This window comes from Ammospiza caudacuta, chromosome 12 (assembly GCF_027887145.1).
Source record: "Ammospiza caudacuta isolate bAmmCau1 chromosome 12, bAmmCau1.pri, whole genome shotgun sequence".
In the NCBI taxonomy this organism is placed as follows: Eukaryota; Metazoa; Chordata; class Aves; order Passeriformes; family Passerellidae; genus Ammospiza; species Ammospiza caudacuta.
The window spans coordinates 5,771,038-5,792,906 of NC_080604.1; the positions used below are offsets into that span (position 1 = coordinate 5,771,038).

Sequence of the window (21,869 nt, forward strand, 5' to 3'; positions counted from 1 at the left end):
AAGGTAGCCAAATGTTTCCCCAAATTGTTATGAATTTTAGAAAAAGTGGGATAAAGAGTATGAAAAACACCCACTGCTGCAACATGGAATGCTGGAAAATGAGTTTTCCATTTGACAACAAATCCTAGCTACCATTATATTATTCAAAAGAAATGCAGAGGCCAGACATGACCTGAACTATTGCATTTTGCCTGAACTGATGTAACCCTAATAAAAAGAAGGCAAATACCAGCATGCTGCCATGGAGCCTGTGAAGGTCTTTCCCCATCTGTGGGTACAACTACTGACAGAGGCACAGCTCAGTACCAGGCCAGCCTGGGGCAGGGTGTGGTGCCCAGCGATGCTCGGAGCTGGATGCTCCCTGAGCGCTCACCTCCTGCTCCTTTGCCCGCGGTGCCTCGGGGAGTGCCTGGCTCTCCTTTCTCTCCACCTCTGCTTTGGGGGTCATGCTCTTCCCCTTTGGAGCGATGCTCTCAGGAGCTCTGGAAGGCTCCGGGGCAGCTTTGGGCAGGGGCTTTTCCTCTGCCGGCACCAGGGGCTTCTTTTCTGCTGGCGGTGGGGGCTTCTTCTCCGCTGGGGCAGGGCTCGGGGTCCTGCCCTGCTCAGCAGCGCGGAGGCTCCTGGCGGGCGAGGGCTGCGGCTCGGGGGGCGCTGCCTCGGCGGGCACGGGTGCCGGCGTGGGCGCTCTCTGCTGGCCGGCGGCGGGCGGCTGGTGCCGCGGGGAGCCGCTGGATGGAGGCTTCGGGGTAGGCAGTGGCATTGGGGCAGGGTCGCCGAGGCTCCCTTCGAGCAGCCGCTGAGTTTGGCAGTTCAAGCACAGCCATTCGTTCTTCTGCAAAAGAATGGAAGGAAAAGTTCTGTTGAAATTCTGGGAGCTTCACCCCAGCAGGGATCTTATCACGGAGGAGCTCTGCTGGTGGGACACCCGGCAATGGTGCAGAGGATTTGGCCCGCCCAAACCAAGTAACCAGCTGTGGAGGGGCATGCAGTGTCATAGCCATACCCTGCAAACCATCCACACCCAGCTCCAACCCATCCCTACCCTTGTCCAGAACCCAGAGATGTCCATACAGAGGTACCATGGCTGCAGCACAGGGATTGCACACTCTCCCCACAACCCCTCAGCATCACCAGCTTTTTCATTCTTCAGCCTTGTGGTATTTCAGTTTTAATGAAATTAAACAATCAAAGGCATATTACTACCGTAGCTTAACACTTCTCAGCTTCATACAGCTCCTCTCTCACTCTGATTTGTTTTCTTTGATACTATAAAGGTTTAATAGCATAATCATAACACTTATGGCTCTTTTTTCTAGGTTAACAAAAATACCCGCTACACAAGTATGCCAGAATTTCCCAAAGATATTACCCAAAGTACACGCTGTGCAGGAAAAGAACAAGACAATCTTGTCTAGTGAAATTCTCAGCAAGAGCTGTCGTTTTATGGCCTGCAAAAAGCAGAGGCAAGCGGGGCTGTGAGTGGCAGAGAGCCCACAGGGCTAAGGCAGGGGCTCTGCATTAAGAGATCAGAAGCACTTTCCTCCCCCAGGTCGTCCCAGGGCTATTTTTACCCACCCAGGAATGTCCAGGAATAGGGGCCTGACATTCCCTTCACTTTAGATGTTTCAGCATCTTAAATCTCTTCAGTTTTGCTGCTAACAGCACAGTATGCTCCAGGTTCTTTTCCCAGACTTCTCCTTTGCTGCTCCATGGCTCCCAAAGCTCAGGGTGGCCAACCTCAGTGGGTGGCTGGCCCTGAGGAGATATCATGCTGTCTGAGAGGTGGTCTTGGTCTTCATCTGGACCAGCCTGGAGCCAGGGCTGTGTGCCCTGGGATCCCAGAGGCCATGGTCTGCCTGGAGAAGATTGGGTTCATCAAAATGACATTGAGGAAATAGCCTCAGGTTACACTAGGGAATGTTTAGATTGAGTATTAGGAAAAATTTCTTCACTGAAAGGGTTGTCAAGCACTGGAACAGGCTGCCCAGGGAAATGGTGGAGTCACCATCCCTGAAGGGATTTAAAAGATGTGTAGATGTGGTGCTTAGGGACAGAGTTTAGTGGTGGCCTTGGCAGTGCTGGGATAACAGTTGGACTCCATGATCTCAAGAGTCTTTTCCAACCCGAACAATTCCGTGATTCTAATCTATGACTCTAAATCCCACACCTATGGGACAGCAGAACTGTGACAGCCTTGTCATCTGCATCCCAGGAGTCTCCAGGTTATGGTGAGATGCTGGAGATGCCTTGCAGCTGGTAGTGGCCAGGAGCAGCAGGGCTTTCCCAGGGACACATCTTCACCTCTGCAGCAATCCAGCCCAGGAGCAGCCATCCAGCCCCACGCTCTCCAGGGAGCACAGGGGCAGGAGGGCTGCTCCTGCAGGAAAGGGGCAGGTGTAAAACATCCTCCCACACCCAGCACCCTGCAGCAGCCCCTGCTCTTCACACAAACATCTTAAGAATACATTAGGGCTTTGGAGGGCCATTAAAAAAATCCCTTTCTGCAAGGTAATATTTAATTACTGCTTAATCAAAGAGAAAGTCTAATTAAGGGGCAAGTGCAGCCTATTGTATCTTAATGATTGCATTTGTCTTCTTTTATTTCAGAACTCATTCCCGTGCCTCTGAATCAGATCTGCTTGCCCCACTCTGCTGTGTAATTATTCCAGAGCGCAGAAGGAAATGTGATTGTGTGACACAAATTGAAACCATGCCTCATGGAAATACACGACCTTTCATTTTTCATTCAGCAATCCCATTTTTCTTTGCCAGAGCTCCCTCCTTGATGCAGGCAGTGAGGGCAGGGCACAATGCATCAAGGGATGGGTTGGATGTGCCAGGGCAAAGCTCAGCTCAGTTCCTGCCCATACCTGTCTGCCACAGCACCACACCAGCTCCCAGCATGGTCCTGAAGGAGCTTGAGGAGATCAGCTTGCCTTGAACAACCCAGCCTGCCTCACTCAGATCCTTTACACCTTCCCTGAATGGGGCATTGGATATCCTAATGATGTCCCAACCTACCAAACTTTGGTGACTGGGGAGCTCTGCATATGTGATGGGCACAACTGCTTTTGCCCTTCCAGAGAAAAATTTGAGCCAGAAAGACTGTGGAAGGCCAAGACTGGCCTGCAGATGCTGAGTGCCAATCAGGTGCCCTTCAAGGAGCCCATGGAGAGGCAGGTGTCACTGCTGGTGTGATCTCATCAGCACGAGGCTTAGGGCTCCTCCACAACCAGACAAGCAAAGTAATAATCTATCCCATGGGGATGCCCATCCCTGATCAGGCTGGATGGGGCTTTGAGCAACCTGGTCTAGTGGAAGGTGACTCTGCCCATGGCAGAGGGGCTGGAATGAGATGAAAGTCCCTTCCAACACAAATCGTTCTACGGTTCTATGATCTGATGTCTCTGCAGGTTGGTCTGAGGCTCCTCCCTGAGGTTCCTCCCAGCTGTGGCTCTACAGCCATTCCTCTTGGCAGCTGCCCCAGTTTGAGCAGCTCACCCTGCCATCCTGCTCTCGTAGATGTGACAGCGCTGCTCTTCATGGGACTGCACTGGGAAGTGGACAAGGGAACAATCTCTATTAAAAATAGCTCTGCCAAAAAGATTGTGGAGCTCCACTCTGAAATGGCCCTCGTCTTTCAAAGCAGGCAGGAGGGCCAGGGTACAGAGGGAAGGCAGGAACCAAGGAAAGACAAGCAGAGAAGGTCCTTGGGCTTTGCCAGCTGTGAGAGGTGCCTGCCAAGCCCCAGAGACACTCAAACTAAGAGACTGACGTATGCTGAGTTTGCATTTTCTCTTACTGTCTTTTCCTTCAGCACCTCTGGGATCTTACATGCTGAAGAGACCCTGCTGACAGTCCTGCACCCTGTGCCTCAATCTGAACCCGTGTGGAAAATCACTGTGAGGTTGTGGCACAAAAGCAGCAAAGGGATAGCTGAATTTTCCTGAGCTGTGGGAGAGCCCCATCCCTGTCACAGCCAGTGCCACGTGGAGCTGTGTGTGAGCACAGACCGTGCTGCAGCAGCCAGCACAGCATTTGCCATCACAGCTCACAGGGGCTGCAGTGAACGCTCCAGCAGCAGCAGCTGTGAGCTGCCCAGCTCCCACATGCACATGAGGGAGAGAGAAATCCTGCCCACGGCAGCTGCGGGAAGGTGGAGGCAAGCAAAGCTGCCCATGCCAGGGGGAATGCCTCTGGTAAACCATTCTGAGCTCTTGGGTCCATCTTTAAGAGACCTCTGCAGCCCCATCAACCCCAGCACTGACACCTGTCATGTGTGTGAGGGCTAAATCCCAGGGGGATTTAGGATGTAGGGAGGCTGAAGCTGAGGCCCCTCCCAGCCTTGTGCCGGTGACAAACGATCCGTCCCTCTCCCGCAGCGTTATCAGCTCGGTGTTTGTTATCCCACAGCACCTCTGCTCCCTCTCACAGGGACTGGCTCTGAGGCAGCTTCCTCCTCCACATAACCTGGCCTCAAGCATTTCCCAGAGAACACGGCCAAGGGGATTAAGCTGCCCCTGAGAAAAATGCAAACATTGGAGGAGTGGCTGCTTTGCTAACAGCTTGTAAATCCCCATTGAGATTAACCAGATCCCACGAAGATAATAATAATTAGGCTGTATTTAGTGCTTTACATGGCCAAACCCGTGGATGCCCAGGAAGCCAGGGTGCCCCTCGTTGAGGTGGAAAATGGGTAAGGAGCTTATGGCAAAGGCACAGCAGCTTCTGTCTGTCTCCACACTTAAAGATGCTGGAAACCTTGGCCCTGACCAGGGTGAGGATTGGCCTTTGCTTGGCACTGAGGCTTGCTGCCTTAGAACTGTGGTGGTGGCCATGGGGGGTTTAACCAAGGGGAGCACAGTTATGGGGAGCTGGGGCTGGTGAAGGCTGTGGAATGCAGGGAAGATGGGCAACACTGCTGGGATGCAGAGTGGGCTCCAGGCAGAGGAAAGCATCAATAATTAAGGAGAGGGATGAAACCAAAGTGTGCCTGAGATGCCATCTGAAATGAAGAGGCGCTGGCACGGCAGGGCACACTGGAACACAGCCAGCCAGAGGAGGGGGGTGAGGCCACTGGGGGCTGCCCAGCCCAGCTGGTTATCAGCTTACAGCCTTTGAGGGTCACTGCCCTGATTCCTCGGGCTCCCTGCTTTCTTTGCATCCAAAAAACTGGGATTTCCAGAAGAGTCACAGGAAAAGTGGGTTTCTGGACAGACAATCAGGGCTGCTGGGGTCACAAGAGGCAGGACAGAGCCCTGGGGGCAGGACATGAGGGACTGAGGGAAGGCAGCTTCGTTTAAGACATTGCATCTAAGTGGGAATGGCCATGCCAGGTTTCACCTGTGTACCATGAGAGTGGCATCAGGGGCTTGGCCACAACTCCTGCCAGCTCTGCTGAAGGGGCAGCGAGTGCTGTGCCCATGGCTGCCCCTGCTCCCCCAGGGGTAGGGGGGTCAGCAGTGAGGGCTGCAGGGCTGGGGTGTGCCTGGCCTCCCCAGAGCTCCAGAGCTGGCTGGCAGGTGGCCACAGCCCTGCTGGCCAACCTCCACCGGGTCTTACTCTGCAATTGTTTCAATTTACTAATGGGCTACAACAAAACTGTAATTAACTAAAATAGAAGTCTTCCTGCATAATTCTGGTCAACGTTACCACTTGGCAAGTTAATTAACTGCTCAATTCCCCCAGCGCCGCTGGGTTTTTTTAATGATGGAGCCAGAGAGCTTCAGCATCACAGTTAAACATGAATCCTCTGCTCAGTGACTTGGAGGTCTGAGAGGCTTGGTGGGAGCCAGTGGTGCCAGAAGCTTCCCAGCTTCCCCAGTCAGCTGCTGGTTACCAATCCCACCATCCCCATCAGCCTCTGGCCCTTTGGCTCAACCTCTGCAGTGCCTGGAAGATGCTCAGCCATGCTCTTTATCCCCACACAAACTGCTCCCCACAATCTGACCTCTGGGATTCTGTCCAGTTACTTATGCTCTTCAGCATAATTTTACACAAACAAAACAGTATCTATTAAAATACTGGGACAAAAACCTGTACAAAGTAAGATAAGCAGCATGAGGTACAAGTATCTCGCAAGCCAGATCTCATCTCCCAGCATTAAATGCAGTGAATCTCACCAGAATATTTCATTTATTTGCTGACAAAGTACTGTGCAGGGCTCATCACTGTGACAGATGGATGCCTGGAAAATATGGAAAACACTTCTGGTATCTGAATCAAGATCCAAATTAACAAGAACCTCATAAAATCACTTCCCAAGCCCTCTTCTCAGCCCCACTAGCAGGAAAGCTCCCTTTAGGAGGGCTCCTGACAAGCAGACACCTTTCACACACCCTCCCACAGCAGAAATGGGGACATCTCACTGTGTGATCCCAGTTCCCTAACACTCTGCATCCTTATGCTAAGAACACTGCAGCTCTGACCGTGCTGTGCATGGTTTTTAGCACAGTGTTGAAGGAAAGGGACTAAGTCATGCTTGATCGTGGCTGCCAGGGCTGTTTCAGACCCACCTCAGGCAATGGCAATGCCAGGGCTCTGCCTGGCAGGTTCTCCACCTTCTAGGTGCTCCTGTGCCCTTCCCTCTCTCAGCCAGCAGCCTCCCCAGGCAACCCTGGTGCTCACACATTTCAGATGCCAATGCCTGAACACTGGCTGATGCTCACTCCCCCTTGGATTCTGCCCATTCTCCCAGCTGAACTCTCCAGAGCCTCCCCAAATCCCCTCCCCACACCTCTCCAAGCACCTTTGACTGAGCTGCCACAGTTTTGGGACACAGTGGGGGGAAGGGGGTGTGCTGACCAGTGCCAAAGGCTCTTCTCTGGGATTCTGGATTACAGAGGGGATGATGTACAACAAAATCTGACATGGGGATGTTCACAAAGGGTGCTCTGAACAATCATGTGCCATCAGCAGAAAACCACAGGCCTGGTTTTCCCTCCACCCCAGCCCTTATCTCTCCTAGGAGGCTGAGGCAGTGATGGGATTTGAAATGAGGGCAAGGAAACAAAGCGTGCGCTGTGACGATGGAAGCACCAGAGATCAGGAGGAGAGATGGAGCACACAGAGGAGGTGCTTGTGAGATCTGCATCTGGGGTGGGAACACACCAGAGGCAATTCAGGTGCCCCAGTACCAGGAAGGCACTGAGACCAAGGGAAACTGGGGCCAGCAAGCACAAAGGGGCATCCCTGGGGAGAGTGTGGGGTTGTGTGTCCCACACCACCACTGACAGCCACCTCCAGCGCAGACAGGGCAGAAAGTGCAGGGTACTACCTTGATTGTGCCTTTTTTTGCTCTAAAACTACCTCAAAACCCCACTCAAGCTAGATGCAGAACTGTCTGCATGTTTGCTAATGCACACATGCTAATGCAATGCTACTTCTGAAGCTTAGCATGTGTGTAGATGCAAAGATAGATAGATAGATAGATAGATAGATAGATAGATAGATAGATAGATAGATAGATATAATCTGTAAACAAAAAAGCACTAAAGGGAGCTCCCCAGCAGTGGTGAGCAGAGCAGGTCATGTCTCTGGAGCCCAGTGGGCACACACTGATGCCTGCCAGGCTGGGGGAGCAGTGGAGTTCCCCAGGCATCCTTCCCCTCACCACTCCCACCTAATGCCACAGCTCCAGCTCCATCTGCAGGGAGAGGCAGAGAGGGGACTGCACACACCTCAGGCAGCTGAGTCTCCTCAGCTGCCAACTGCTCCACACTAATTGACTTCATTACCATCAACTGGGCAAGTTCTAGCACAACCCCAGGCTTGCAGATCAGCTCCCCTGAAAGCCACCACAGTTATTTCAATCCCTTGCTATTTATAGCATTTGACTAAGCCACCCAGTGATGTGTTTTCCAGCAACAGACTATTCTTATCTGTTCCTGTGGCCTGTCTCAGGCTGATGGAGCTGATGGTCCCTCCCCAGCTCTATTTTAAATGTGTGTGATGTATTGATGGCCTTCACACTGCAATAATGTGATTAAAAGCAGCACAGGGTAATGAGCTCTCCGGGATGAGCTCTGCCTCACAGGGCCTGTTTTCTGCCTCCCATCTGCTCCACTTCATCCCTTCTCTGTGCTGGGACCTCTCTCAGGTGGAAAACAGACACAGAAGGAGAGGATGGAAGAAGCTGCACACAATGGCTGAGCACTGGAGCTGCTGTCAGCATGCTGGGAGAGGACATGAGCAGAGGCATCTCCGAGCCCTGTGACAGCTGCAGGGAAGATGGTGTGTATTGCACCAGCGCTCCCTGCCCAAATCTACCCAGAGGAGACCTGGAGCAGTAGCAGGGTGTCAGCTCCACAGCCCATCCCCTTTAGTGGCGCCATGGAAAGGGGAAGGCAAGCAGAGATGGGCAGCCAGGCAACAGCCAGGTGCCAAAGTGGCCATCACTGTCCTGTTCCTTGTCTGTCCCTTCCCCTTGCCATGTCTCATCCCAAGGATTATGCACCCTGCAGTAGGGATGAACCAGCCCTGCACAGCACAGACTGGGGGTCAGCAAACCAGCTCCCATGGGGCCTCCCACCCTGCAGCTCGATCCTGCACACAGCCAGCGCAGGATTATTGCAGCTGAAAGTCTCTGACTGATGAGTAATAGCAATGCTACCCTCTGCCTGCCTTCGAGGAACAGCTGTGCTCTTGCCAAGTGCAGCTTAGTGCGCTGCAGCAGCCGCGGCCCGGCCGGTGAGCAGAGGGGACAGCGCCGCACGGCTCTGCGGCCCCGGGAGCTGCACACGGGGCTGTCACACCACGGCCACCCCAACCACCTGCAAACCACACTGGCCATGACCTTGGCTCAGGGCATCCCTCCTGGGCAGAAGTGTAGGCAGAATCGTAGAATTATGGGATTGTTTAGGTTGGAAAAGAGCTCTAAGATCGATTCAAACTGTTATCCCAGCCAAGGCCACCACTAACCCACGTCCCAAGTGCCACATCTGCATGTCTTCTAAATCCCTCCAAGGCTGGTGATTCTACCATTTCCCTGAGAACCTGTTTCAGTGCCTGACAAACTTTCTGCAAAGACATTTTTCCTAATATCTAATCTAAACCTCCCCTAGCACAACTTGAGGATGTTTCCATTATCCTAGCACTTGTTACTTGGGAAAAGAGACCAACCCTCTCCTGGCTACAGTGTCCTTTCAGGTGGTTAGAGAGTGTTGAAGTTTTCCCCTGAGCCTCCTTTTCTCCAGGCTGAGCCCCCCCAGCTCCCTCAGTTGCTCCTCAGTTGTGCTCCAGACCCTTCCCCTGCACGGCTGCCTGCTGCAGTAAGTGCATGGACTTCTTGGAGTGCTGACCTGTGGACAGGTATCCTGCTCTGCTGTCCCCTGGGCTGTCCCAGGGCTCCCAGCATGGGTCCTTCCCAAATCTGGCTTGACAGAAGCTGAGGAAAATGCCACCAACTTTTCCATGTTGTCCGGAACTATAATGTTAGTCAAGCTCAGATTACTTTTTGATATTATTTCCCTGTTAGACCCCAAAAATATTATTCCCCAGAACTGGGAAAGCAGCTCACCTTGACTGACCCAAATGCCAAGGGGCCAGCTGGACATCCCATTTGGGACATCTGGCTGGGACCCCAGAATAAACCCCAGCTCTGGCATCCAGCTGAAGCCCCCATAGCCAGCAGCTCCCACCCTGGAAGCTTCTGATCCCCTGCATCCCTGTGTGACCATAGCCATGAGCCAGGCTCCCCCCTGCTCATCCCTGCCCATCTTCCATCCCCTCCAAAATTAGGGCAGCTGCTGTGGCAGGAAGCACCTTCTGTATTTTTGGAGCTTGAAAAAAAAAAGAAAGAAAAAAAATCCATTTTGAACGACAAGAATGTTTCTAAGTCAAAGGATTTAAACTATTTTGCAATCAAGGAAGTGTATTTCCAAACGAACTGAAGGCGAGAGCCTGGGTGCTGTGTGGGCTGTGTGAAGGGGCTGCTAAAAAAGGGTACACAGCTGTCCAAAATTTGGAAACCGGTGCTTTTGCAGAATATATATATAGACATCCCTCCCCACTCAACATATTTCCTTCCAGTTCATTAGATTTAAAAAAAAAATTAAAAATAATCAGTAAGATATTGAGGAGAGCACTTTGATGCTTTTGGCTTGTCTAAAGCCATGGGACAGATTGCCAGGGCTGTGGGTGAGCATCCATCCCAGAGCATCCTGCCCTGGGAAGGGCCTGCTGAGCAGCAGGGTCACTGTCATGCTCCTGCACTAGCACACACATCCAGAAAGGAGCCAGCTGCCTTTGGGAATGGGAAGCAGAGGTGCCAGCTCCCAGCAGGGCAATGGTGGTGGAGATAAACTTGAGTTTAACATGGGTTTCCCTGGAGATGGTTAGGAGGAGCCATTCTCTCTGTTACTATCAGCCACTCCCATCTGCACCTTGTCACCCCTCAGCACTTGGGTCCAAATTTCACATTTCACCCTTGATTTCCCACAGTTGCCACCACTGCGTAGCAGCTTTGACACTCATTTATCTCTGCTGGTATTTCCAGTCTGGATGTGCTCTTGTTTTTCTTGGCCATTGGTTATCACCACACATCTTCTGCTACCTTGACCATTACCTGATGTTTCCTTCTGCAATGACTTGGTGGAGATAAAACTGCCCCTGGCCTGGGATGGACTCAAGATGGAGCATCTTTCCAGAGAAGTGGGAGAAAAGTCATGTCCAGGCTGGACAGCTGGAGGTGCAATGATGGGAGGTGACACATGAGCATGTGCTGAGTATTTAAGAAAAAGAAAAATAGCAGGAACAAGAGAGCAAATCTGATGCTGAAAGCAGTTTTCATTTTCCTTTTCACTGAGCCTTACTATTCCTCTCTGTTTCATCTCAGAGAAAGAACTAAATTAACTACCAGCTCAGTTCCAAGAGACTGGATCCAAATGGATGAAGTATTAAGAAGATTTTCTGTTCACAATAAAATCCAGGCAACAGTATTAAAGCAGTAGAGGGTTTGGTCTGCTTTTCACAGATTAGCTATGGCTGTCCCAAGGACAGCAAGCTCTAATTTTCCCATTTTGCTCCAACGTGACATTTATGGAGCTGTCTGGATCATTCACAGTCATTGCAGACCAGACTGGAAGAACCATCATCTAACCATGGAGAAGAGAGGAACACAGCTCTTGTTCTCCACCATTCTCTGTCCCTTCTCACCCACACTCAGACCAGCTGTTCCCAGCACAGCCTCCCTGAGGGCTGCTGGGTTCCTGCTCTGCACTGCCAGGGCTGCACCCACTGAGAAGCTGCATCTCCTCAGCAAGCTCCAGTGCCACCCAGCACAGCTGCCCTCCAGCAGCCAAACCCACGAGCACTGAGCCAGGAGTCTGCTTTCCCCAAGTGATAACAAAGTAATATATTGTTCATTTTTGTCTGAATCGATCTGGGCATGCATTGTAATTTACTCTGTGATCGGGTACTCCTTAACGAGATTTATCAGCCTGCCAAGCAGCCTTATCTTTAACAGTGCCCATTATCAGGATGTATTTCTCAGCCAAGGTTAGCAGCAGCAGAGTGTCTCTGAACACCAGCTGCATGATAATAATCCCACAATAATGCCCAGGAGATGTCAAGCAGGTCCAGCAGAGCCCATATCCAGCCACCACGGGCCCCACTCCCATGGTGTATGTGCAAGGTGTTCCTCATGGCTATTTCACACACGTTGACACAGGAACTGTGACTCTTCAGAAGCCATTTGAACCTCCATGCAGAAGATTTCAAGTCTGCAGCAAAAATAATGCCTGCTAAGGGAAACCTGGCCAACTCTGCAGAAAACAAATACAATATTCTATGTGGTTTTCCAACTGAATGGAAGAAAATCCAAGAAAAGCTAAGTTTATCAGAGGAGTATTATTTAACCAAAACCTTCTTTCTTCATAGGCACTAGTGTTGACTAAAATATCCAGCCATACAACTAGCAATTTGCTGCATCTGATAAAAGCAGATTCAAGCTGTCTGATTGCTCTGTTTTAAATTGCAGAGAGCCCCAAGTGTCTATCAGACACTCATTTCCAAACCAGAAGAAAATCAGCACTTCGGGAAGCTTCAGCTTCCTCTCGCTAGGAGCTGCTTCGCCTGTCCCCTCACCCCAAAGCAGTCCAGCAGCAGCAAACTGGCTCTGAACCTCTTTCATGATCACAAGGGATCACTTCAAAGCGGGCTGGGGAGCCATCAGTGGTATGGCTTGGGAGCTGAGGAAATCACAAACCAATATCCTGCAGTACCTGCACTTTCCAAGCTTTAAATGTAGCTATATTTTTTAATATCATCCCAAGAAACAACCCTATGCTGGCAGAGACCAAAGCCCCCATGGGAGGTGGCTGAGGGTACTCAGGGCTGCTAAGAGCCACCAAACCCCCTTTCCCCTGGGGAGTGGATACCTGCACTCCTGCACTGGAGGAGATAGCTGCAACCATGATTTTGCCCTGACTGCATCTGTGTCTAGAGAACTGGATGCTTTGGTTTCTGTGGGCAGTGCTGCTTGACCACATTAAAAAACTGCTGCTTCAAAAAAGCCCATGCACCCTGCTCCAGGCTTCAGGGCTGTGAGTCCTAATTCCAGCAGCAGAAATATTTTAATTAAATGAACTACCTTTATGGAATAAATCAAGTGATAAGCTTGAAAAATTAACTCCCATAATCTTTCACGCTGCTGTGCAGGTCAATAAACTATTACACTAAAAGGCTGGGAAACGTTCTAGAAACATGAGTTGTTACAACGGAGATGGATGAGCCATTTTACTTCCCAAATTATACACAGCAGCATCTTTCCACACTCATGCCTTGCACACCCTGTCCCACCCCCTCACCTGTTGCCCATGGCAGAGCTGGAGTGGCAGGGCCAGCATTTCCCACCTGCCTGGGGTACAGCTCCACCCATCCTCCCCAGAACCATTCCCTGTCCTCACCTTCAGTTTTTCCTGACTCCTTCCACATTTTGGGCACCCTGATGGAGTCAGGAATCATGAGCTGCCTACAGAAGGACAATGTGTCATGGTGGGGCCAATTCAATTTTCATCAGCTTTGGAACTTATTTTAAACTTAAGATTCTTTTGAAAACCACCTTATTTTAACTTCAACCTCTGTTAGAAATAGCTGATAGCCCCGCAGCTGGCACAGGGTGATTTGATACCCTGACCTGGATGGATGCTCCCACCAGCAGTGCCCAGTCTCTCTGTAGCCAGGAGTAGGAACTGCTACAGCTGCTGGAGTGGAAGAGCTGCAATTTTCCATCTCAAGTGCAAATGCAGCAAGAATGAAGCTAAGAAGGCAAAATGAAATGGTGAAGTTCACATAAAATGGTTGCTTAAAAAAAATTTTAGAAAACCATATGAATCACATATTTACTCAATTTAATATGAACTCTGAAGGCATTTTCCTCCCCAGCTGCCCTTTCTGCAGACAGACAGATGCCTGTGGGACTTTGTGGCTCCTGAAGGCACAAGAGGAACCACCTCACTTAAACCCTTTAAGTAATTTAAGAAGCTCCACTTTAAGAGTAGTTCAGGGCCACTGCAGAAACCTGCTCCTCCAAAGGCTGGCAACACTCCCCTGACTTCCAGCCTGAAGAAAAACCCGGATTTGTTAAAAATACTTCTGCCTAGCTCTGGTTTGCTCCTCTTCTCCTCATGTCCTATTTGCTCTCGGCAAACAGATGACTGTTGGTCATACTTAACAGCTCTGAGTAAAGCAGGGAATTATGTAAAGAGGGGAATTTCACAGCTCCCTCGCAGAGCCAGCGCGGGTGTTTGTTCCCAGCAGCAGTGGGATGTGCTGCTGCAGCTCCCTCACCCGGGCTGGGCTCAGCCCTGCCCATCCCGGGATCAGCCCCTCAGCCTGGACCCTGCCCTGGCTGGGACAGAGCCCACACCTGCAGAACCATGGGCAAACCCACCCCACCAGCCTGGCCTCATGGCCACCCTCACTTTGTGGGGTTATTCCCAAACCAAATACCTGTAGGATTGCTTTTCTTTTGCTTTGAGAATATTTTGTCTCTGAGTCAACCAAACCCCTCTGAAATCAATGCTTACTGCTTCCACAGGCTTGGGAACCAGGTGCTTTTTGAGCTCTGAACAATTAAAACATCCTAACCCAAAAAAAAGTGCCCTAAAACAACCCTTCATGTCAGAGCTCAGAGACTGCTACTTATCTCCCAGCCATGACACAAATAATGGCCAAAGGCCGCTAGCTGTGGCATGGGACAAAACCAAGCATTCAGTGATCCCATCTGAAAATCCCAAACCAGATCTCTGAAATGAAGAAATCCCTATTATCGCTCCCAAAGGTGTTTCCAATTCCCCCAAACTCTCCCTTTGTGTTCCAGTGTTTTGCTGTACTTTCTCTTCCAGTATCCCATGGCAATGAGGTCTCTGGGCTAACTGTGCAAAACATCTTCTCCCCACCTCACCTTTCTTCTGGGTTTTGTGTTGTGAAAAACACAAAAGCAGACAGAGGATTGTTCTCTGCCATGTGTTAGGACACAGAGTGATTCCCACTCTGTCCTGGGCGCAGGAATTCACATTTTTGGTGAAAAGAGGCCCCCAGAAAATCTGCCTTTGAGGTTTTTCATCATTCCAGGGAAAAGGGTGGTGGAGGTGGTCCTATATCTGTTCCTTTACATTAACTCCTTCACAAGGAAATCACAGGAGAGGGCATCAAGGGATGAGAGCAGCATGAAGGACTTGGGCTGTTCTCCAGATACTAAAGGTCTCCTAATGTAGTGTTTATTTCACTTAAACTATCTAAAATTCGGGCATCCTGTCTCAGCAAGTCACCATCTGCCCCAGGTGGGAGATGAGAAGCCAAATCCCTTGCAAGGCATCACCCTGAGTGGGTACCACTCTTTCCATCAACTCGGAGAGATAAACCCGAAGCTGGGGCGGGGAGAGGGGCAGATAAACCCTCCCCTTTCCCTCCCAGCTCCCCGGCACGGCCAGCAGAGGGTCCCTGTGCCGAGCAGCCTGGGCAGAGCAGAGGCTCCTGAGCACGGCACCGCTCACCCGCAGCACGCTGCCTTATTTTAGCAGGCAGAGCAGATGGCAGTGGGAAGATGAGGAGGCAAAGCAGCAGTGAAGAGAACGCTTTGGAAATAAAACCTCATGCTCTGCTGAGGGGGTCTGGTGCATTTGGATGGCGGTAGCCAGAATGAGCTTTGAGGCAGCTCAAAGGTTCGCTGGTGGGGGACCTATAGCCATGGAGAGCAGAGACAGGGAAAAGCCTGCCCTGGTTCCCAAATACTGCTTGGCACAGACAGGGACAGCTGGCGCTGGCTCAGCACGGTCTCAGTGAGGCAGAAACAGAACTGAAATAATCCTCAGCAGAGGAGGCAGAGCCCTTGCAGAGCCTTCCAGCCCCGGTGAGAGGGTGCTTGGGCTCCACTGGCTCCTGCCCACGGGGCTGGGGGAAGCAGGGACTGTTCCCTTCCCCCGTATCACCATGGAATTTTGCATGGCTGAGCCTGAACAGCTCCCAGGGGTGGATCTTCCCTGCCTGAAACACAGGGGAGTCTCTGCAGAGCACCCTGGGTTCTGCACCTCTCTGAGCCTCTGCAGAGCTGGGACCATGGCAGCAGCACACAGGGAGCAGCCCAGCACTGAGCCTGGCCTGCAGGGTGTGCTGGGGAGGATGGTTTATTCACTCCTGCCCTGTGCCACTGCCAGCACAGCCCCTCTGTGCCCCACAGCGCGGCTGCCAGGATGCCCAGAGACACCATCCACATGGGACAAGAGCTGTGACATCCCAGCCTCCTCCTGTCCCCTTCACCATCACATCCCCTGTGACCAGCAGCATAGAGCACAGCAGCAACCACAGCCCTGTGCCCCAGGTCCCTGTGCCTCCACTCTGCCATCCAACACACAAAATGTAACCACAGCAGCTGCACCTTTCCAATTGTTTCTCTTCCAAACACTCCAGAAAGTTGTTTAAGTTGCAAAGTATTACCTGGGGCTTTCTCATCAGATTCTTAATTAGCTGAAACGATTTGCTTTGTTGGGGAATTGCTTCCAGGAGCTCCTAAAGAGCTTTAAAATCAGCTCTAGGAACAGCCTCAGAAGGGAAATGCATTTCAGCTGGGCAGCAAGTCCAGCAGAGGGCTACACCTCTGCCCACCCCACCCCAGCAAATTCTATTCTGCCACACAAGGAATTGAAGCAATTTTAAAGAAAAAGTTCGATATTTCCTTCTGTTGGAGCAGGAGGGTCCCCTGGCTGAACTTCTCGAGCTGCTGTTTTCAGGCTGGGGGCACATTTAATTCCTGGATTCCTGGCATTGTCCTTGCTGGGAATTCCAGCTCCCCACTGCTCTCAGTGCACCTGTGCTTGGCTGTGACTGGATCAGGACTATAAACCAACCACCATTCAGTCTGCAAACAACAATTTAACAACCAGTGCTAAATCCAAGCAGAATGTTTTTTTCAAAGAGAAGGTGCCAGCATTCCTGTTAATGAGCTGCTTACTTATAACAGCTCATTTTGTGTACTGCCTAGAAGATCTCACTTCTCTAGGTGCCATTTGAAGCAACATATTTAGAAACTCTTGGCAAAATGCAAAGGAATAAATAATTTTGGATGTCCTTTTGCCAGAGGGCAGGCACATGAGTTCCTACTCAGTTTCCTGAGGGTGTGGCTATGCTCCTGCTTTAAATTTTGTGTAAATTTCTTATAAATTTTCTTATTCCTGGCCAGGATTGCCTTTAAAATTTGGGGAATTTCACATTAAAATTAATTGGGTGGCAGAGCAGCCACTTGCAGGTGGAACCCTGTATCATCACCCCCGATGCTGGAGATAATCAGTCCCAAGCAGATGCTGGCATTCCCTCTGGGAGATCATGGAATCCTAGAACAATTTGGGTGGGAAGAGACATTCAAGATCATCTAGTTCCAACCCTCAGCCATGGGCAGGGACACCTGCCACTAGACAGGTCACTCCATGCCCCATCCACACTTCCAGGGACAGGGCATGCAGAGCTTCTCTGGACAATCTGTGCCAGGGCCTCACCATCCCCACAGCAGAGAAATTCAGTTTGCACTGGAGCAATCAATGTCCTTAGGGAGCAGGCAAGCCCCTGGAGACACTGGAGCCCCGGCTGGCCCAGCCTCTGGCACTCTCCTGAGCTTTGTCAGTTCCTCAAGGGACATTTCCTAATAACTCCCCATCTTCTCAGAATGATCACACATTTGATGGAGCATTTTATCCCCTGGAGGCTTCTAAATATTGCCTATGCTTTGTAAATATTGCAGGGTGAACACACAAGGGAAGGAAAAGGGGAAGCCCAAGCTCTGGAAACACCTTTCCACTTGTTCACAGGAGCAGGAAAGGGATAAAAATTGAAGAAGGAAAGGAGTGCAATCACTGCTGGATCAAGCATAAGCATCTTTGTTAATGCCCTGGCTTACAATTGCAATCACTTCTGTTAATAATGGCACCTCCTGGCTCATCCCTCCTACGCTCCCAGGGGTTGGAAGGGAGCTACTTTACAGCCTTATGTGAAGAAAGAGGCTATGGAAGCATTGGGGTTTTTAAGAAATCCTGTCTCACCACCAAGGATGCAGCATGGCTTCTGTCTGCCCAGAGGAGCAGCCGCTCTTAGGCACAAAAAGCCAGGGACACATAGGAAAAGGAAGCTGTTTCAGATGAAATGACAGGAGCAGGGATGATGATCTGTGCTGAACGGGTTGACTGAGGGCCAGGAATGAACAGGGAGTGGAAAATGGAGGGACATGTCATTCCCTCTTCTGCTCTGTGGAGAAAATGCAGATGGAGGAAGCCAGGATTCACAAGGTCCTGTGGCAAGGCTTTTAAGGAGTTAAGAGGCAGATGAACTCCCTGGAGGGGGTCAAAGTGCCTGTTAAGGTTTGGTACCCAACTCCTCCTCATGCCAGGATGTGGGTCCCCAGAAGCCATGCAAGAATTTCCTCTGGGAGAATAGAAAATTAGTATAAATAAATAAACAAACCTATTTCTAGCACTTGGGGCTTTGCTACCCAGCACCTGCCCTGGGGTGCCACATGGAGACCCCCTTCTGCAAGTGTCACACCTCCAGAGGACAAACTATCCTTGTGAAACATCTTCCTCTCAACTTCCATAGCAAATGTCAACCAAAAAGGCATTCAATCATGTGTTTCCACTCAGTCCCTGACCCCTGTGGCAGAAAAATCATTGGAAAGATGGCTGTGAGGTGGCCACAGGCCACACTAACAGCTCCACAACTGAGACTGAGAACCACTACACATTACTGGGTAATGTAAGAATGAAACGTTGCTCAAAATATCCATTCAGAGACCTTCCCAGGCTCAGAGTCCCAGTATGCTTCAAAGAATGAGCCTGCTTTCATTTTCTATTTCACTTTGGTGTTTATTTTTGCTTCAGGCTGGCGCCATCCACCTTCCCCAGCTCATCAGCCCAGTAACCAGGCCAGGGGGAGGAGGAAGGAGCAGCTCCTTAGTGCACCTCCCTGCTCCATTCAGCTTTCTGCCTTTCCACATGCTGTGAGGTTTTGTGCTTAAATTAGAGGCTGAAGAGCCCTGGCTCACAGTGCTTGCTCCTCAGTGCTGCCCAGCAGAGGATGGCTGCATGCAGGGAATGCTGCACTGGAGCCCAGCTGAGTCCTGGGCACTGCAGCACTGCAGCACCCCGACTCCCACAGCAGCATTAATTATACAAAGCCTCCCTCTCCACCACAGAGGAAGGCTTTGTTTCACAGGAGAGCAGAGTTTACACTGCAAAGCAGGGAAACCTGAGGAGAGGGATGATGGTGAGTGCCCAGCTCCCATCCCACATCTCCTGGCAGTGCCACCTGATGGGACAAGCTTGCATCCCCCACCAGCAACCTGATCACCCCTGTCCATGGCAGAGGGATTGGAACCAGATGGGCTTTAAGATCCCTTCCCACCCAAACCATTCAGTGATCCTATGATTTAATGGAGGAAGAACAGGAACACCCAGCTGGCCACCTCCTGAGCAGTAATTTTTAACCACACCAATAATGCCATTTCTTTCCATAGAGTAAATGTCATTTCTTCCCTTGCCCAGCAGTGTTTTCTCAAACAGCCAGTACTGTACTCCCTGGGAGATGGGATCTTATTCTCACCTTGCATGGCTCACCCCAGCACATGTGGGGAAACAGAGCATCCCAGCACACAGCAGGGCTGAATCCTGAACTGCACGACATGTGGAACACTGTTAAACCAGGGTGAGCCCCTGCGTTGGCTGGGTTGTGGGTACCACAAACTGTCTTTCAGGTCCTGCTGATCCTTACACAAGGACACAGCCTTCAATAGCACACACTCTGATAAAGGCTTGGACTTTTATCAGCAGCACAGCACCAATGTCCTTCCAGTGCCCCAGCTGCCCATGTGGGCTTGTCCTGCCCAAGGACTTTACCAGCACAGTTTGGATGTGGCAAGAAAGGAATCAACATAAGAGCCTGGCCTGAGCTAGCAAAACCCATCCCCAACAATCACATCCCACCATCAGCATTCCCACTGGATTCTTCCCCAGCATGCTTCACCACTGGCAGCCCCTCTCCTCACTCTCATTTTGTTCCAGGGACCTTTACAGATCCTAAAGTCTGTAGGATACAACTGCAAAATGCCACTGGGCTCAACAGGAAAATGATGGTGCTTTGGTAAGTGGATCAACACCAGCAAGCTCAGTCTGAGATGCTCCCATCTCAGCTGGAAAATTGAGCATCTCCACTGCAACCCAGCCCTAAAGCTGTCTCCTCCTCAGCCCACTCAGAAATCCACTGTTACAAAGCCAATTAAACGCTCGATTAAGTGTCCCAACATGTTCCCAAATAAAGCACTAACATGGCATGTTATTAAAAAAAATAGAAAGAAGAAAGATCCAGGTTGTATAATGGTCTGTGAGCCCATCAGGATAAGCTGTGGCTGCTCACAGGGGTGGAAATTGGAGCTGAACAGCCAAATCCTCTCACCATCTCCACTAAAAGAGCTGTTTCTCTGCCTGACTATCACAGCTTTAGACCAAGACTCTGATTTAAGTGGTCCAACCATCCTCATCATCTGCTGCTGGTACCTGCTCAGGGATGCTCAGGAGAGTTCCTGAGCAGGTACCAGCAGCAAATGATGAGGATGGTGGGACCACCTAAACCAGAGCATGCTGCTCCAAAGGATCCCTCCAATCCAACTCTTCCCCACACCTTTTGCCTTTGCAAGCGCAGTGTCTACCACCAGCTCCACCAGGAGCTCCTGCTGTGGCCAACGGAGAGCTCTAGGACACACACTAGCTCCCACACACTCCATGAAGCAGCCTGGATTCAGGGGTCAGTGCTGCCATGTCCCACCAGATCCCAAGGAGCCATCTCATAAAGCTGACCATCACAAACACGGTCCAAGCCCCTCTGACCCAAGCACTCTGTCTCTCAGGGTAGAGATGGCAATAACCTCCTGATGTTGGTTATTGATGTTGGTTATTCCCCCTGCACTGGGGACTGATTCTGAGCTTCTTCAGACACTCAGTGTTCAATGCAAGGCACAGCAGGAGCAGGAATGAGTGTCCAGGCTGTCCCCATTCCCCTGAGAGCTCCATGCCTCCTCTGTACCATTGCCCTCCTCTTCCCCTGTCTCCCTCCATCATCTCCTGCTCTTTGCTGCAGCTCGCACAGCGTTAGGAGGGTGGCACAGGAAGCCCCTCACCTTCCCCCCATGCCAGCTGTGAGTGAGGTGCCCACTGAGGTCTGCAGCAGCTCCCTGTGAGCTCCCTGGGGAGCTAGGAGGACATCTCTGGGCTGGTGCTGCAGGGGACAGCAGTGATACTGCCCCAAGCAGCAGAGAGGCACAAGGCTCCTCCAGGCACAGAGCTCCAGGGCTGCCCCGCCAGAATGGCTGCTGGCTCTGACTTGAGCAGCAAAGGCAGAAAACCCTGTGCTAGAACCAGGTGACCTGGATTTTGTGAATGAACTGGGTATTTTTGCTCTCCAGTACATATATTTATGAAACCCTTTCTAATATCTATAAAACACTATGGCAGCTTTAGCTTGTCCTGCTTCCTCTCCGTGCTTCCACTTTGCCTATTTTTACTGCCTTCAGCCTTTCATGTGCACAACAGTGACTCTTTTCAAAGCTTCTCAAGGTCAAGAAAGTCCCTAACAGGGTGCATTAGGGCAGTTATTGATCTTCTCTCAGCCTTTCCCAGAGCTGTTCCAAACTGTGAAACCTCAGTCAGGCGATGGAAAGTTACTCAGGCCCTTCCCATGTTGGTGAATTTTAATATTCATGGCACCCAAGTGGTGAGAATATCCAATCCAGTGTCCTTGCAGTGACAGCCCTGTATGGCTGAGTCCATGTCCCTGCTGCAAGGTCACTGTCCCTGTCTGTCTGCCCAAGGATGGTTTGAGTGACTCTCTGAAGGATGAGTCTGTGGAAGTTTCATGGACAGAATACCATCACCCCCGAGAAGCAGATCTGCAATGCCTACCAAAATAAGCATTTGCTGGGAAAAGTTGTCAAAGTTTAGCTGGGGAGAACAACTGCCGTGAAGACCTATTCATGTTATATGGGCAAAAAGCATTTCCCCAAGTTTTTCCTTGTCACTTTCTAGGAAACCATAATCAATACCACAAGGATGAAATTTCACCACCAATTAAAGCAGAACCCACAGCGGGGTGGTGGCCCCAAGAGCTCTTACAGACTATTGACAAGGACATCTGCAGCGGAGACTCAGGTGTCACATCTGCCCTGCTGCCACCTCAGCTCCAGCACCACGGGCTGGCCCAGAAGCAATCCTGACCTCCCCAAAGCCAAAGGGCTGCCTGTTGTAAGCCCAAATCCTTTGACTGCCTGAGCCACAGTGAGCACTCAGGCTTTGATCCTGACATATCCACTCACTTCCCAGCAAGACAGCTCTGGAGAC

General features: G+C 50.9%; 1 protein-coding gene across 1 annotated transcript in view; it reads right to left on the minus strand.

Annotated features, from left to right (window-relative positions):
• Nucleotides 1-21,869, minus strand: part of BSN (bassoon presynaptic cytomatrix protein) — an 87,356-nt gene that overhangs the window by 13,645 nt on the left and 51,842 nt on the right. The window contains exon 4 of the mRNA XM_058812931.1: nucleotides 374-832. Coding sequence (XP_058668914.1) covers nucleotides 374-832 — 459 coding nt within the window. The remainder of the gene's footprint in view (nucleotides 1-373; nucleotides 833-21,869) is intronic.